The sequence below is a fragment of the Nansenia antarctica genome (genome assembly GCF_963989245.1).
Source record: "Nansenia antarctica genome assembly, chromosome: 6".
In the NCBI taxonomy this organism is placed as follows: Eukaryota; Metazoa; Chordata; class Actinopteri; order Argentiniformes; family Microstomatidae; genus Nansenia; species Nansenia antarctica.
This window is the reverse complement of record NC_137676.1, coordinates 35444602-35463869: the sequence shown is the minus strand read 5'-3', so window position 1 is coordinate 35463869 and position 19268 is coordinate 35444602. Positions and strand designations below refer to the sequence as shown.

The 19268-nt window shown below is 37.8% G+C and overlaps 1 protein-coding gene across 3 annotated transcripts in view; it reads right to left on the bottom strand.

Moving 5' to 3' along the window:
• Nucleotides 1–486: 486 nt before the first annotated feature.
• Nucleotides 487–19268, bottom strand: part of osbpl2b (oxysterol binding protein-like 2b) — a 51076-nt gene continuing 32294 nt past the window's right edge. For all 3 annotated transcript variants that reach the window (XM_080535352.1, XM_080535351.1, XM_080535353.1), the window contains 6 exons: nucleotides 18604–18693; nucleotides 18212–18332; nucleotides 17611–17739; nucleotides 14053–14176; nucleotides 11807–11897; nucleotides 487–3791 (listed from right to left, as the gene is read on the bottom strand). In XM_080535352.1, the coding sequence (XP_080391478.1) occupies nucleotides 3689–3791; nucleotides 11807–11897; nucleotides 14053–14176; nucleotides 17611–17739; nucleotides 18212–18332; nucleotides 18604–18693 (658 nt within the window). In that variant the 3' untranslated portion in view covers nucleotides 487–3688. The remainder of the gene's footprint in view (nucleotides 3792–11806; nucleotides 11898–14052; nucleotides 14177–17610; nucleotides 17740–18211; nucleotides 18333–18603; nucleotides 18694–19268) is intronic.

Below are 19268 nucleotides of genomic sequence, written 5' to 3'. Positions count from 1 at the left end.
CAAGTCCAAACGTATGAAACATAGATCCAAAGGAAGGACACATCCTTCTGTCCCATCATGACTTCTACAGGTTGGGGAGAGGACTGCTAACACATACAGTAGAATACAGATCAGCTACTGAATCTGAGGCCATGTTGGAGATGTTCATTACTTAGTGCTTTATGACATTCCCTTCCTCAACACCCTGGAGGGGTGTATCCATGTAGTTTGTTGTCATGGAGACTGACAGACTGACAGAAGACCTGGGGGGGTATTCATTCAACGTCGCTAAAGGAAAATCCAGGCTTATTCTGATAAATCTTGCAAGATTTATATATATATATATTTTAAAGTAAGTCTCGCAAGATTTTCCTTTAGCGACCCCCAGGTCTTCTGTCAGTCTGTCAGTCTCCATGACAACAAACTACATATAGATACAAGATACAGTTTTATTTGTACTAAAGAACAGGACACATGATCAGAAACTCAAGCAAACATTCACCAATATTCATTTTATTTCAAAAGAAAAAGCATGTTTTTAAAACTAAAATTAGTATTTTATTAGTAGATATTTCCATTAACTAGCAAGCTGTTCATAGTACAGAAATGACCCATGTAATTTCCCACCTCAAAATAAAATATTTTGAATAATGCTCACCAAAAATGTGTTTAAATACTATAAAAATAAATCAATTGTACAAAATAATTTTGCTTGTGATTACCTCTGTGCCATGAGGTGACATATCTTTACAATGACAACAGCGTATGATAATAGGACTTTCAAAATGGTCAAATTTAACCAAAGCTCAACTTAAAAATACATTATTATACAAATAAACAACAAACACACAACACAACATAAAATCTATTTTTTTTATGTTGATACATTAGTTTTAAATTGCTAGTTCAACAAATTAGCATTTAATGGAACTGTGATGAAGTTTACAGACACAACCAGAAGTAGTGTGATCATACATTTACTGTACAAACAATGAAAACAAAAACTCCTGTGAAATCTAAACATAACATAACATTAAATTGCTGTTAACAATAATATGAAGGCAAAAAAATAATAAAAGTATTGCAGAGACAGATGGGTTAGGAAATCAATATGTGTCAAAGAAAAAATTCTCCAATGAACCTAAAACATTTTAAATATCAAATAAAATACAGGTAAATAAAAAAGAAAAAGGGAAGTTATTTACTTAAGTCCAGGCACTCCAAGTATAACATGGGAAAAATTAATCGATAAAAAACAAACATATCAATCAAATTATGGTCCATCTTAGTTCAGCTCAGCATGTAGTGTTCCACAACCTACTGACTATTCCAAAACATCTTGCAGTTCACTTCCATAAAGACTAATAAAAAAAAAACAAGGAAAAAACAATAGACATTTTGGTAACATGTCTGACCAAACACCAACTAAGGAAGTAGCAATCTGGGAAGAGGAGGGCGAAGGGTCACATTTTTTTCCAGTCAAGATCAAGTAGTTCTAAACTGTCAATTTACTTTTTCATTTGATGTTTTTACATAACTTAGCAAGGCATTTTACAGACCAAATGTACACAATCACTGATGAAACGAGGGCTCCTTTACAGTCAAATGAGCTGCAAATAGTCATCTAGCCTAAATGTCGGTTTGCCTGCTGAGACATAAACTAAAGTATTTACTTTTATTTATTTTTTAAGTATGTACTTTTCTTGTATTACTATACATATTAATGTACTGTACATAGACACTCAGTATTGGTGTGTTGCATAGATGTTGCCTATTAACTCAAAACAGTGTAATTAAGATGAGTCCTTGGCGATACAGGGGTAACATTATGGAGAGACTTTATGATGAGACATTTTCCTAATGCCTAAACTACATGTTTTTACTGAAATTGCTTTGAAATACCCTCCGGTGGAGAAGCAGTGTTTCCGTATGAATTCAGATTCATGTACAGTACTGCTACATCACCTACGCTATGAGGCGTTAGGTATCATAGGTGACTGCAGAACAGTGAACTGCACATCAACCCGGAACACAAATAGTCCTACTGTCCCATGAGTGTACAATGTGTGAGAGGTGTCCATCAAACATGATTCGATGCCACAATCTTTCATAAATAACAACTCTGTCTGTTATGTTGTCCAACATAGATGATAATGTGCTAGTGTGTGTGAGTTAAAACTACAATATCCGTCCCGAAGAAAAGGAAGGCAACCAATAACATTAGAAGTGGAGGATTAGTTGCTATACAATGACTTACATGGATGACTTCAAATTGAGCTGGTAGGACAATGTCATGATGATTTATAAGTAATGAATGTCATTATTTACATGCAAGTCTTTACATGAAGAATTCTTTATCGTGCTTCTAGTGAATGATAACTATCCTTTAGTTTAGACCTTGAAGGTGAACGTTGTCAAGTTCATTTCATCGTAGCTGACTATGACAACAGCAAACCACCTTTTGCTCGCCGGTCATCATACCTGGAGTCGAAATGAACCATTATGGCTTTAGATTTTTCTGTACAAATCGCCGGTCATTCATTCACACACGCATTCCCAAACGCATACACACGCGCATACACACACCTATTTCTCTGTATCATATCAACTGTCATTATCGTTATGACGTTATTTGGAATACTCTCTAAGTTTACGAACTAGTGAAGGTTAATGACAGAACAGCAGCTCAACATAGGCCGTCGACGCAGAGCTAGCAGTCGGTAGCACAGTTAGCCATGCATCAGAAGGAACATACAGGAGGGGGTTGTCAATAACACACCTTATTATATAACTAAGTACAGTGATGGATAGATCTATACGGACGTCTAGGGACGGGGTGGGTTAAAGAGAATACACTCCAGGGGTGTTTTCAGTTAGGCGAATGTCACACAGGAGAAAAATAAAATGTATAGAAGCCACAGGACTCGCTAAATATTCTACATGACAGATATACCGTACCCTAGAACTGCTCTACACAACACATTTCTATCTGGAAAGTGAAACATCAACGTAATGCCTCCCGGCTATTCTACATGACAAAACACTAATACTACTACACAACTACTACTGTTCTACACGGTAGGTTTCTATCTGAGCGTTCCGGAACGTTCCGTCTTCCTGAACAGACTCAAAACATCATCTTCGTCATCGTCGTCTTCGTCATCTCCCTCAGTCTCTCAAGTCTGTGTTGCTCTCTGCTTCCATCTGGCATGGAAGACAACCACCCTTGAGAGCAGCCTGTGTGTGTGTGTGTGTGTGTATCTCCAACATTGTCCCAACCAGAACATCCAAAGCACCGTCTATCTTCAGTCAAAGGAGCATTCACATCCCTGATTTCACCGTTGACTGTTCCATATAATAATAATAATAATAATAATAATAATAATAATAATAATAACAATAACAATAATAATATGATGATGATAATTCTAATGCTATGGACTGTTCCATTACTGTTTGGCGGGGGGGGGGGGGGTTTGTGCTGAGATACACATATGCATGCACATGTGTGCTGTAGAGAGGAGAGGCCACCACCACTTCAGAGTTCCAATGAGAAACGATATGGTGCTTAGAGCTGGAATTGGGGGGGGGGGGGGGGGGGTATTATTGGGTGGTTCAGAGGACATTGTGGGGGGTACTAGTCAGCTAGGCAGGGTGGTATGGGGTGGGGGGTGTTGGGGTTTAGAGGGTATTCCCAGGGCGGTCTGGATCAGTAGATATCTGGGAGGTCTGTGTAGTTCCTAGTGAAGTAGCCTCCCGTGTAGAGCCAGTCCTGGGCTCCTGTGTAAGGGTTGGTGCCTGACTGGAACCATCTGGAACACAGGTCAGGAGGAACACTTAAGCCTCTTTCACACATAGTTCCCTGTAATTTCCATGGAATCCCAAGCTGTGTCGACCGGGCATTTTCGCCGTTCACACATGAGCCAAATGCCGGTAGATTCCTGTGTTGCTCCCTTTCACACATGTCGGCAATTCCCTGGCTGCGCGATCTACTTGAATCATTGCATTCAATACATGCATTCAACTGGATGCAGAACTGGAGCGGGACGGGCGCGTGGGACTGCCATCTACCATATCATACCTCCGTTTTATATTGAAAAATATGATGATAAATACATGTGGGACGGAGGTATGATATGTGGCAGATATTGTGTGGCGGTTTCGCACGCCTGTCTCGTTCCAGCTAGTCAACTCGTATTACGAGTGCTTACCATCACCAAGTTCGCTCGCCAAGTATAGCACTTGATTACCGTTGATATAAACATACTATACTAGTCCATAAGCACAGTATGGGAGAACTTGGTGATGAGCATAATACAAGTTGACTCAATTAGACATATGCGCTGCGGGCTATGTGCGATGCAAGACAGCTGAGAGGAGACGGTGTGTGTGCACTGCGTCTATATCACAAAATGTACATTTGATAGCTAGCTAAGTAAGTAATCTAGCTAACTATGATTGGAAACAAAGTACTATCCAGTTAGAATTGTAGAAGATCTAGTTGTGTTTTCTTGCTGGTCTCGCTGCCTGGGTTTGAACAGACTTTTGGGATCAACTACAACGTCTCCATAGGCTCAAAATTAGAACTTTGCACCCTTTGAAAAAAATGGTGGGATGTAAGGATCTTGTAACTTCGCAAACAATAGCAGCATTTAAATAGTTCAGTTGATGTTCAACTGGAAAAGGTAGTGAGCGCCGATTTCTTGTTTTGACTTTGCTGGGAGTTCGTTAAAAATGCCTAAAAAACTAAATGCCTTTCCACCAAAGAACTGTGTATATACTGTATACAGTACAGGCCAAAAGTTTGGACACACCTTCTCATTCAATGCGTTTCCTTTATTTTCATGACTATTTACATTGTAGATTCTCACTGAAGGCATCAAAACTATGAATGAACACATGTGGAATGATGTACTTAACAAAAAAGTGTGAAATAACTCTAAATATGTCTTATATTTTAGATTCCTCAAAGTAGCCACCCTTTGCTTTTTTGTTGTTAATAAAATAAAAATTGTTTGTTGTTAATAAAATATATAATAATAATATTAAATATATATATACTGTATATATATAACATATTATTATTAACACATTATATTAAATATTATTATTATATATTTTATTAACAACAAAAAAGCAAAGAGTGGCTACTTTGAGGAATCTAAAATATAAGACATATTTAGAGTTATTTCACACGTTATTGTTAAATACATAATTCCTATGTGTTCATTCATAGTTTTGATGCCTTCAGTGAGAATCTACAATGTACCAAATAGTCATGAAAATAAAGGAAACGCATTGAATGAGAAGGTGTCCAAACTTTTGGCCTGTACTGTATATATCTATATATATATAGATATATATATCTGCCATATATCATACCTCCACTATGATTGGAAATTAAGTAGTATCCAGTTGTGGAATTATATTTAGCAGTAGCGATATTCAGAGTCTGGGGCAGTTCTTATGCGCTCTGCCCTGCTGGTTGCACGATGCAGGACAGCTGTAAAAGGAGACTGACCAGGCAATGTTCAGGCTTCTGTTCAGACATATCGCGACACGGTACTTTCCATGGAATTATACATGGTCTCGACCAGGGTAATTGCCCAAGCGGATTTCCCTGGTCAGTCACATTCAGTCACATTCAGACATACGCCTGTAAATTGCATGGAAGCTACTGGGAAGGCTCGTATGTGTGAAAGGGGCTTTGGATAAACCTTACTAGCATCATAGAGTTACAGGGTTCGACAGTAACACCGTTTTACTTGCCCGGACCAAGGGCAAGCGCAAACCAAGGGCAAGCGCAAACAACCCCGGCGAATGTTTAACATATTGTTACTGTCGAACCCTGAGTTATATACAGTAGATAAACCATATTAGCATCATAGAGTTATATAGATAAACCTTGCTAGCATTATAGAGTTATATACAGTAGATAAACCATATTAGCATCATAGAGTTATATAGATAAACCTTGCTAGCATCATAGAGTTATATACAGGGGTGCACATAACTTTTTGGGGCCAGTGCTCAGAGGAGCACCTAGGGATGCTGCTTGGTGCTCCCTGAGCTCGCGAGTCACGACCCGTCCCACAGGATGGATGAAAAAGGGATACATGGATAACTTATATTAGCAAAACGACATTTGTTCATAAATAAAGATGAACGAACAAATGACTGCTCTTTAAGCATGAAAGTCTGTCAGACTCCTTTAAACACAATGAAATCAACTGACATCTCTTTAAGCACTAACTGAATGTCTGTTCTTTAAACACAATGAAATCAACTGACATCTCTTTAAGCACTGCTCTGTTCTGTAAACACTGAAATCAACTTTTCAACAAAAAGTTACAGCCTAAGCATTTATTTATGCTACAAGCTTAATCATCATCATCATCACTGCTCTCTTGACTGCTGTTAATACTGTCCTCAATTTCAACCATGGTAGAGGATGTTGTAGGCTATCACTTTAAATAGCTAATTATTTTGATTGTGCAACAAAGTTTTTTTCTTCTTCTTCTAATAGAATTCCCAACCATATTCCCTGGGTCAGGGGTCGAGGTGCGATAATGAAGCTGTAAAACAAACGTCTGAACGTTTGAAAGCTTCAGAGAAAAGAAACGTGAAGTCCCTTGGTGTTGTTTTTCCTTTTAGCGACGAGTCGTTCGGGACTGAATTTTCACGTGCGGCGTGATAACCGATAACCGTGATAACCGTGCGATACGCGATACTCGGAATGAAAGTACGAGTTACGATACTTTCCGAATGTTTTCGTGAGGGGAGTCGCCGTGGTCGTCGTCGGTCGACTGTTGTGATGGATTGCTGAGGGGACGGCAAATAGTTACTTAGTGGGGTTTGCAGTGATGCAGCAGTCAGCAGTCAGCAGTTGTATTTTGAGGAAGTAAATTCCTCTCCCAGCGCTTCCAGCTTTTGGTGCGCAAGAGCGCGTTCATGCCGCTGATCTGCCGCGCAGCATGCATTTTGGCGACGCATGCGCACTGGCGCACCAGTTATGTGCACCCCTGGTTATATAGATAAACCTTACTAGGATCATAGAGTTATATAGATAAACCATATTAGCATCATAGAGTTATATACAGTAGATAAACCATATTAGCATCATAGAGTTATATACAGTAGATAAACCATATTAGCATCATAGAGTTATAGATAAACCTTACTAGCATCATAGAGTTATATACAGTAGATAACCCATATTAGCATCATAGAGTTATATAGATAAACCTGGCTAGCATCATAGAGTTATATACAGTAAATAAACCATATTAGCTTCATAGAGTTATATAGATAAACCTGGCTAGCATCATAGAGTTATATACAGTAGATAAACCTTACTAACATCATAGAGTTGTATAGATAAACCTTGCTAGCATCATAGAGTTATATACAGTAGATAAACCATATTAGCATCATAGAGTTATATAGATAAACCTGGCTAGCATCATAGAGTTATATACAGTAGATAAACCATATTAGCATCTTAGAGTTATAGATAAACCTTACTAACATCATAGTTATATAGATAAACCTTACTAACATCATAGTTATATAGATAAACCTTACTAACATTATAGCTTTATATAGATAAACCTTACTAACATCATAGTTGTATAGACAAACCTTACTAACATCATAGTTATATAGATAAACCTTACTAACATTATAGAGTTATATAGATAAACCTTACTAACATCATAGTTATATAGATAAACCTTACTAGCATCATAGTTATATAGATAAACCTTACTAGCTTTATAGAGTTATAGATAAACCTTACTAGCTTTATAGAGTTATAGATAAACCTTACTAGCATCATAGTTATATAGATAAACCTTACTAGCTTTATAGAGTTATATAGATAAACCTTACTAACATCATAGTTATATAGATAAACCTTACTAACATCATAGAGTTATATAGATAAACCTTACTAGCATCATAGTTATATAGATAAACCTTACTAACATTATAGTTATATAGATAAACCTTACTAGCTTTATAGAGTTATATAGATAAACCTTACTAACATCATAGAGTTATATAGATAAACCTTACTAACATTATAGTTATATAGATAAACCTTACTAGCTTTATAGAGTTATATAGATAAACCTTACTAACATCATAGAGTTATATAGATAAACCTTACTAACATTATAGTTATATAGATAAACCTTAATAGCTTTATAGAGTTATATAGATAAACCTTACTAACATTATAGTTATATAGATCAACCTTACTAGCATTATAGAGTTATATAGATAAACCTTACTAACATTATAGATTTATATAGATAAACCTTACTAACATCATAGTTGTATAGACAAACCTTACTAACATCATAGTTATATAGATAAACCTTACTAACATCATAGTTATATAGATAAACCTTACTAACAATATAGAGTTATATAGATAAACCTTACTAACATTATAGAGTTATATAGATAAACCTTACTAACATCATAGTTATATAGATACACCTTACTAACATCATAGTTATATAGATAAACCTTACTAGCTTTATAGAGTTATATAGATAAACCTTACTAGCATCATAGTTATATAGATAAACCTTACTAGCTTTATAGAGTTATAGATAAACCTTACTAGCATCATAGTTATATAGATAAACCTTACTAGCTTTATAGAGTTATATAGATAAACCTTACTAACATCATAGTTATATAGATAAACCTTACTAACATCATAGAGTTATATAGATAAACCTTACTAGCATCATAGAGTTATATAGATAAACCTTACTAACATTATAGTTATATAGATAAACCTTACTAGCTTTATAGAGTTATATAGATAAACCTTACTAACATCATAGAGTTATATAGATAAACCTTACTAACATTATAGTTATATAGATAAACCTTAATAGCTTTATAGAGTTATATAGATAAACCTTACTAACATTATAGTTATATAGATAAACCTTACTAGCATTATAGAGTTATATAGATAAACCTTACTAACATCATAGTTATATAGATAAACCTTACTAACATTATAGATTTATATAGATAAACCTTACTAACATCATAGTTATATAGATAAACCTTACTAGCTTTATAGAGTTATATAGATAAATGTTACTAGCATCATAGTTATATAGATAAACCTTACTAGCTTTATAGAGTTATAGATAAACCTTACTAGCATCATAGTTATATAGATAAACCTTACTAACATCATAGAGTTATATGGATAAACCTTACTAGCATCATAGAGTTATATAGATAAACCTTACTAACATTATAGTTATATAGATAAACCTTACTAGCTTTATAGAGTTATATAGATAAACCTTACTAACATCATAGAGTTATATAGATAAACCTTACTAACATTATAGTTATATAGATAAACCTTACTAGCATTATAGAGTTATATAGATAAACCTTACTAACATTATAGATGTATATAGATAAACCTTACTAACATCATAATTGTATAGACAAACCTTACTAACATCATAGTTATATAGATAAACCTTACTAACATCATAGTTATATAGATAAACCTTACTAACATTATAGAGTTATATAGATAAACCTTACTAACATTATAGAGTTATATAGATAAACCTTACTAACATCATAGTTATATAGATACACCTTACTAACATCATAGTTATATAGATACACCTTACTAACATCATAGTTATATAGATAAACCTTACTAGCTTTATAGAGTTATATAGATAAACCTTACTAGCATCATAGTTATATAGATAAACCTTACTAGCTTTATAGAGTTATAGATAAACCTTACTAGCATCATAGTTATATAGATAAACCTTACTAGCTTTATAGAGTTATATAGATAAACCTTACTAACATCATAGTTATATAGATAAACCTTACTAACATCATAGAGTTATATAGATAAACCTTACTAGCATCATAGAGTTACTGTATATAGATAAACCTTACTAACATTATAGTTATATAGATAAACCTTACTAGCTTTATAGAGTTATATAGATAAACCTTACTAAGATCATAGAGTTATATAGATAAACCTTACTAACATTATAGTTATATAGATAAACCTTAATAGCTTTATAGAGTTATATAGATAAACCTTACTAACATTATAGTTATATAGATAAACCTTACTAGCATTATAGAGTTATATAGATAAACCTTACTAACATCATAGTTATATAGATAAACCTTACTAACATTATAGATTTATATAGATAAACCATACTAACATTATAGATTTATATAGATAAACCTTACTAACATCATAGTTATATAGATAAACCTTACTAACATCATAGTTATATAGATAAACCTTACTAGCTTTATAGAGTTATATAGATAAACCTTACTAGCATCATAGTTATATAGATAAACCTTACTAGCTTTATAGAGTTATATAGATAAACCTTACTAGCATCATAGTTATATAGTTAAACCTTACTAACATCATAGTTATATAGATAAACCTTACTAACATCATAGAGTTATATAGATAAACCTTACTAGCATCATAGAGTTACTGTACCGGTATATAGATAAACCTTACTAACATTATAGTTATATAGATAAACCTTACTAGCTTTATAGAGTTATATAGATAAACCTTACTAACATCATAGAGTTATATAGATAAACCTTACTAACATTATAGTTATATAGATAAACCTTAATAGCTTTATAGAGTTATATAGATAAACCACTTTGTTCGGCTGCGCTCAGGCAGGCGGTTCAGGACCATGTTCGCACGGACAAATAGACTGAAGCTCAGCTTCTACCCTAGGGCCATTCAGGCTCTGAACACAGCAAAGACCTAGGTTCTAGGCCCTGGACAATCTAGACAATTTGATGGCAGCTACTAGATTGTAAACATAAGTGCAATATTGAAATATAACTGTGAACATTTCAAACCTGCAAACTGCGACACTTTAAATGAATGTGCAACAATACTATGTGTAATATGACAACCCTTGTGTAAATAAGGTTCAGATATAGGAAATGTTAGGATATTTATAGCATAGCATAGAGTACAGCACAGTGTTTTATTGTATAGTAGTATAGTATAGTGGATAGTGTACATAGCCTTTATTTATGTAAACCAGCTCTTTTCCCTTCTTGTTTTTTAGTATTTTTTCCAAGCACCAGGGGAGCCCCCCCCCCTCCTAAATTGTGTTGTATGGTACCTGTACTGTATTAGTGACAATAAAGACCATTCATTCATTCATTCATATAGATAAACCTTACTAACATTATAGTTATATAGATAAACCTTACTAGCATTATAGAGTTATATAGATAAACCTTACTAGCATTTTAGAGTTATATAGATAAACCACACTAGCAGAGTCATCATAGAGTTATCATTCAAGTCCTACGGTTTGATAGAGGAGAAGAGAACAGAGAAGAATGTAAAAAAAGAAACATACAAAATAGATAAAAGTGCTTTTTTGAGAAGTTGTGCATGGTGCCACAGTGAAAGCCTTCCTACGGTAAGGCAGGTGTATGGTGTCACAGTGAAAGCCTTCCTACGGTAAGGCAGGTGTATGGTGCCACAGTGAAAGCCTTCCTACGGTAAGGCAGGTGTATGGTGCCACAGTGAAAGCCTTCCTACGGTAAGGCAAGTGTATGGTGTCACAGTGAAAGCCTTCCTATGGTAAGGCAGGTGTGTGGTGTCACAGTGAAAGCCTTCCTACGGTAAGGCAGGTGTATGGTGTCACAGTGAAAGCCTTCCTACAGTAAGGCAGGTGTATGGTGCCACAGTGAAAGCCTTCCTACGGTAAGGCAGTCTGAGAGGATCAGTTCCTACCTAGTGGACCACTCGTCGTCGCCCTTGGAGCGTTCTTTCCGTGCCGACCGCTGTTTCTCTTCCAGCCTCTCCTTCTCTCGACTGGCCGTGTCTGGAGAACAACACATATGTGGGTTCAAATCCCGCTGGTAAAAACATAATGTACATATTGATTCCGCTGGTAAAAACATAATGTACATATTGATTCAACTGTCACATTTAGGACTACTACCGCACTACAAAAACACATTCCATGGACGTTCTCCCTGGTTTCAATCAGCCTCTGATAGGAGCATGACTGTGTGGATATCTACTGTACCGACAGTGACGTATTCAAACCAGGAACAACCAACAACAAACCAGATTAGTTCAAACCAGAATCACTCAGATAGGAATCATTCAAACCAGAATCACTCAGATAGGAATCATTCAAACCAGAATCATTCAAACCAGAATCATTCAAACCAGATTCATTCAAACCAGATTCATTCAAACCAGAATCATTCAAACCAGAATCACTCAGATAGGAATCATTCAAACCAGAATCACTCAGATAGGAATCATTCAAACCAGAATCATTCAGATAGGAATCATTCAAACCAGAATCATTCAAACCAGAATCATTCAAACCAGATTCATTCAAACCAGATTCATTCAAACCAGAATCATTCAAACCAGAATCATTCAAACCAGAATCATTCAAACCAGATTCATTCAAACCAGAATCATTCAAACCAGATTCATTCAAACCAGAATCATTCAAACCAGAATCATTAAAACCAGAATCATTCAAACCAGAATCATTCACATAGGAATTAGGGATGGACAGTTTTTCGGTTAAACCGAAAACCGGGGTTTATAAAAATAGAAACGTTTTTTTATCAAAACCGTCTGAAACCGTTTTTTTTTTTTTTTTTTTAATAAGAATAAAATAGAATAAGAATAAAACTGGAACATGTCACATGTTTGTCGTGTGCGAAAATAACAATGATACAGTCTGAATCTGCCGCGCAATGAGTGAGAGGTTTGGTCAGTTGTGAAGAATAACTGAGGATTAATATCTAATTGGGATTATATTTAAGGGTAACGAATCACTCTATGGGAAAGATAGTTGCCTTCAGTTATTGGTAGATAGGAAAGGTTTTTTACAATTACTCGCTTACATTTAATAAGATCATTTTCGCTGCTCTCTGTAAAGCGCATTGGGTCACTTTTGTGAGAAATGCGCTATAGAAATAAAATGTGATTTGATTTGATATCAATCAATCAATCAAACTTTATTTATGTTCTATAGCACAAATCATGCATTGAATGTAACTCCAAGTGCAGTATTTACTAAACCACAATATAATAAAACAAGAGCTATACGGATCAAGAGTGTTTGTGCACAGCGCCACTGTGTGTGAAGGCGCTACTGAAAGTGATGACAGAACGCATGTCTCAGAAGATACGCGGTCACTTAGTGATGCAAAGGTAGTTCTGTATTTATCTCTATCTGTATTAGTACATTTATTTTGAAAGCTCTATTTTGACAGCTCTACCATGGGCACTTTTATTTTGATGGGGCATTCTTTGTTGATTGACTTACGACAGTTCAGGACGAGTCAGTCTCGCGGCATGTGGTTTTTATGAAAAGCTTTAAGTATGTTCACTGCATAATTCTAAGTCTAATATTTCAGTGATTATTGAGCAGTATTCAAATATTTAAATACATTGAGCAGCAGCTGAAACTTTGTCTAAGAACCAAGATATTGAGAAAGCAGTTCATTCAATGAAGACGCTGTTCCAAGAGATGATCTTCCGTGCAGGCGTGCACCCTGGATCAGCGGAGCTGGTGTGTTAAGTGTTCATGTGTTTTCATGTATGGTGTAGCTTACAAAAGTCTGCCTTTCCACTTATATTTGTGAAACTAAGTAGCCTAAATGTGTTGCGACTGTGCTTACGGTGTTTTAATGGTGTTCAACATGAGTGTATTGTAGCAGTAGGGCTCAATTATTTGAAATTGGCGCTCTTTTTTTCCATTTGTTTTTTGTCTTTTTTTTTTTTTTTTACTGTATTTTTCGGTTAACCGGAAAACCGCGGTTTTACTCTCTGACGGTTTTTCGGTTTCAATAATTGGAAACCGTCCATCCCTAATAGGAATCAATTAGACGAAAACCAACATGAACGTGAACATGGAAGTGGAAATGTGAAATGCGCCGTCCCCTGAGGACCAGCAGGTGGCAGTGTTGTCGTAGGTGTCTAGGGGGGGAGGAGGCCTGTCTCACCCATGTCTCCGTTCTCCATGGCCCTGATGTCGGGCCTCAGGCGACAGTCTGTGGGGGCCAGGTTGTCCACCATGCCGGGGGCCATCTCGTTCAGAGACATGGCGAAGTTGGTGAAGTTGTACATCTACACAGAGAGAGAGAGAAGGGGGACGAGAGGAGTTAACGTGCTTACGTTAGGTGTGTGTGTGTCTGTCTGTCTCATGTGTGCGTTACCATTGGCAGAGTGAGCAGGTTGTGAAGATATTAGGCCGACTCTGAGTATGTGTGTGTGTCTCTGCATGCGTGTGTGTGTGTGTGTCTGCATGCTTGTGATTATGTGTGTCTGCATGTCTATACGTGTGTGTGTGTGTCTGCATGCATGTGTGTGTGTGTGTGTGTGTCTGTGTCTGCATGTGTGTGTCAGGGTTCCTACAAGTAAACATTTTTACCTGTTTGAATAGAATTTTAGACCTATTCGCGACACCATATGATAGCTTTTTGTCATCCTTGAGGAATGGAATGGAATGGAATGGACTTTATTTGTCATTGCTACAGTACAGGTACCAAACAACGAAATTTAGGAGGGGTGGCTCCCCTGGTGTTAGGAAAGGGGAAAAAAAAAAAACATTTTAGAAAAAGCATAAATGCATAAAATCACAAGAAGGTAAGGAGCTGGTTTACATCAATAAAGGCTATGTACACAATCCACTGTACTATACTGCACAGATAGTCAACTAGGGTTGTCATATTGCACAAAGAGTATTTTTTCACATTATTTTAAAGTGTCACAGTTTGCAGGCTTGAAAATGTACATGTTTGTGCCTCAGCACTAGCTGCCATACAATCCGTCCGGACTGTCCTGGGCCCAGAACTTAGGCCTTTTTTGCCCTGTGGTAGAAGCAGTCCTTCAGTCTGTTTGTCTTAGCGGCCGGGGTCCTGAACCTCCTGTTCGAGGGCAGCTTGACAAAGTGTACGTGCCCAGGGTGGGTCGGGTCCCTGGAGATCTTGGAGGCCCTCCTGAGACAGCGTGTGTTGTACAGCTCCTCCAGAGAGGGGAGGGGGGCGCCGGTGATCTTCTGTGCTGTTCTCACGACTCTCTGTAGCGCGTTTCTCTCCGCTGTTGTGCAGCTGTGGAACCAGTTGGAGATGCCGAAGGTGAGGATGCTCTCCACTGCGCCGTGGTAGAAGGCCACCAGTATCTCCTGCTTGTTGTGTTCTTTCCTGAGGCATCTCAGGGTGTATAGCCGCTGTTGTGCCCTCTTGATGGTGCCTTTTGTGTTGTCCTTCCAGGCCAGGTCATCCCGCATGTTGTGTCCCAGGAATCGGAGGGTTGAGACTCTCTCCACGCTCTCTCCGTCGATGAGCAGGGGCTGGATCTCGGACTTTTTCCTCCTGAAGTCTACGATGAATTCCTGGGTCTTTGACTTGTTTAGCAGCAGGTTGTTAACCTTGCACAGCTTGCTCAGTTGCTCTACCTCATCCCTGTACGCCGCCTCGTCCCCCCCCTTCATTGAGGTGATGAAATTAGGGATTTCACTGCCATACAGACAAAAAAGGAAGTGAATTGGATTTTTTTGGGTTCCAGCTTGATACATTTCTGCGTAAATAGATGTGTTCAGACTGATTTCCTTGCAGGATTTCATTTTTTAGACCTAGCACCTAATTTTTAGACTGAATAACAGAAATTCGGGACTTTTTTAGGCCTTAGCGTTTGGTTTGTTGGATTTTAGACTTTAAGGCTTTTTAAGACCAGCGCGGGAACCCTAGTGTGTGTATCTGCATGTGTATGTCTGCGCGTGTGTCTGCATGTGTGTCTGCGCGTGTGTCTGCGCGTGTGTGTGTCTACATGCGTGTCTGCGCGTGTCTGTGGTGTCTACATGCGTGTGTGTGTGTGTCTACTAGGGATGGACGGTTTTTCGGTTATACCGAAAACCGGGGTTTATAAAAATAGAAACGGTTTTTTATCAAAACCGCCTGAAACCGTATTTTTTTTATTTTTATTTTTTTACATTTTATCAAAATATCATAGATTGCTATATAATACATGCCTAGAGTGTGTACAAGAGTGTGTGGTTGAAGATGTTATAAAAGTGATTTTGTAAACACTATAACTTTGTTATAACTTGTCAAATAAATGACATGTCTAAAAAGACGGGTCACGTGACAGCTTCTCTTCAGAGCAGAGAGTGAGGAGAAAAAAAACAATGGCTAGCGTGAACGAGCGCGAACGTTTTCTATTCTATTGTATATTCTATGTTGTTCAAAGAATAAAACTGGAACATGTCACATGTTTGTCGTGTGTGAAAATAACAATGATACAGTCTGAATCTGCCGCGCAATGAGTGAGAGGTTTGGTCAGTTGTGAAGAATAACTGAGGATTAATATCTAATTGGGATTATATTTAAGGGTAACGAATCACTCTATGGGAAAGATAGTTGCCTTCAGTTATTGGTAGATAGGAAAGGTTTTTTACAATTACTCGCTTACATTTAATAAGATCATTTTCGCTGCTCTCTGTAAAGCGCATTGGGTCACTTTTGTGAGAAATGCGCTATAGAAATAAAATGTGATTTGATTTGATATCAATCAATCAATCAAACTTTATTTATGTTCTATAGCACAAATCATGCATTGAATGTAACTCCAAGTGCAGTATTTACTAAACCACAATATAATAAAACAAGAGCTTTTCGGATCAAGAGTGTTTGTGCACAGCGCCACTGTGTGTGAAGGCGCTACTGAAAGTGATGACAGAACGCATGTCTCAGAAGATACGCGGTCACTTAGTGACGCAAAGGTAGTTCTGTATTTATCTCTATCTGTATTAGTACATTTATTTTGAAAGCTCTATTTTGACAGCTCTACCATGGGCACTTTTATTTTGATGGGGCATTCTTTGTTGATTGACTTACGACAGTTCAGGACGAGTCAGTCTCGCGGCATGTGGTTTTTATGAAAAGCTTTAAGTATGTTCACTGCATAATTCTAAGTCTAATATTTCAGTGATTATTGAGAAGTATTCAAATATTTAAATACATTGAGCAGCAGCTGAAACTTTGTCTAACAACCAAGATATTGAGAAAGCAGTTCATTCAATGAAGACGCTGTTCCAAGAGATGATCTTCCGTGCAGGCGTGCACCCTGGATCAGCGGAGCTGGTGTGTTAAGTGTTCATGTGTTTTCATGTATGGTGTAGCTTACAAAAGTCTGCCTTGCCACTTATATTTGTGAAACTAAGTAGCCTAAATGTGTTGCGACTGTGCTTACGGTGTTTTAATGGTGTTCGACATGAGTGTATTGTAGCAGTAGGGCTCAATTATTTGAAATTGGCGCTCTTTTTTTTAATGTAATGTTATTATTATTATTATTATATATTTTTTTTTTTTATGTAATGTTATTATTATTATTATTATTATTTTTCGGTTAACCGGAAAACCCCGGTTTTAGTCTTTGACGGTTTTTCGGTTTCAATAATTGGAAACCGTCCATCCCTAGTGTCTACGCTTGTTTGTGTGTGTGTGTGCGTGCGTGTGTCTGTGTGTGCGTGTCCGTGCATGTGTGTGTGTGTGTGTGTGTACCTTGGCAGAGTGTGCAGGGCGTGATGATATCCTCCACAGCAGGGTGCTGCCAGGGATGACGGCCACCGTCTCCTGCACCTCAGGCATGTCATCTGCATCCTCGTTCTCTGCTGCCCCCTCTGGCTCCTCCTGCACACAACAACAACAACAACAACACCATCACACACTGGCTCTCTGTGTCTGTGTCTCTCTCTCTGTGTCTGTGTCTCTCTCTCTCTCTCTGTGTCTGTGTCTCTCTCTCTGTGTCTGTGTCTCTCTCTCTCTCTGTGTCTGTGTGTCTCCCTCCCTCTGTGTCTGTATGTGTGTGTGTCTTTCTGTGTGTGTGTGTGTGTGTGTGTGTGTGTGTGTGTGTGTGTCTCTGTGTGTGTGTGTGTGTGTAATCACTAATCGTTTTCCCGACTTATGTCCATTTGTGTGTGTGTGTTTTCCATACTGTTCCAGGTCTATATAATCATCAGTACTTGATTCCAGACCCCCCCCCCCCCCCACACACACACACACAGACATTCCAGACCCCCCCCCCCCTCCCAGAGCTGTGTAGGAAACCCTGTACATGTATTTCCGCCAGCCCAGGTCTATGGTTCTGATGCTGCTGACTCACCGGTTTCTGTTTCTTAGCGTCTCCCTTCTTCTCCGCCTTTTTGTTGGAGTCGTACACCTGCGGATCCACGCTGTACATGCACTCTGTCCACTTTCCGTAGATCACACAGCGCTTCTTTTTACTGGGGGGGGGGGTGGGGGTTGGGTTAGCATCCATGTGAAATTATGCCAAACGTGTCAAATAAAGGCAAAGACAATCATCTTTGAACGGACAGCGTAGTTCTATTTCATTCTTTTGTCTAGGCCGGTACGCCCAAATGGCGTTTCACAATTGAACGAAATAAACAAACAAAACAAATAAATCAAGAGTTGTTTATCTAAGGTGAGTCATCACGGTCATTCAGGTGAAGTGTGTGTGTGATTTGTGGTACTCTGAACCCTGCCTCCACACACCTCTTATCCTGGATGTATCCCTCCACCCTGTGCAGCTCCTTGCCGAACATTCCGCAGGGCTTGAAGTTCAGCACGCACTTCTCTCCTGTGCTGCTCGGGGGCCGGGGGGGGGAGAGAGAGAGAGGGGGGGGGGGGGGACGACACACGCAGATAAGAACAAGGGAGGGGTGCGTGGCCGCACCATTATATGGCTTCAGACAGGCTGAGGTATACAGCTGTTATATGGCTCTGAATGGCTTTATTGGACTATTCTTTTGGCTATAATATGTTTTTCAAATTATTATCATCTCATAAATGTATTCAATCATTCATTTGTTCGTTCGTTCGTTCATCCAACTATCCGACCATCCATCCACTCAACAAATCACGTGCGATGACTGAGTCCGTTCTGCGGATGCGTCTATGCGTTGAATAACAATAATAATAATAATAATCATTTTTTAAAAACGAATTCCTTGATTCCTCACGTCCTCTCTCCTGACGGAGAGTCAACCATCAACATCGCTAAAGGAAAATCCAGGCTTATTTTTGTCTATAAGTCTCGTCAATCAAAAATATCTCGCTTATCCAAAATAAGCCTGGATTTTCCTTTTAGCGACATCGATGGAATTTACCCTCCTGGGCTCCTTCCTGAAGCCCCATTGGAGGAGGAGGTCTTAGAACTT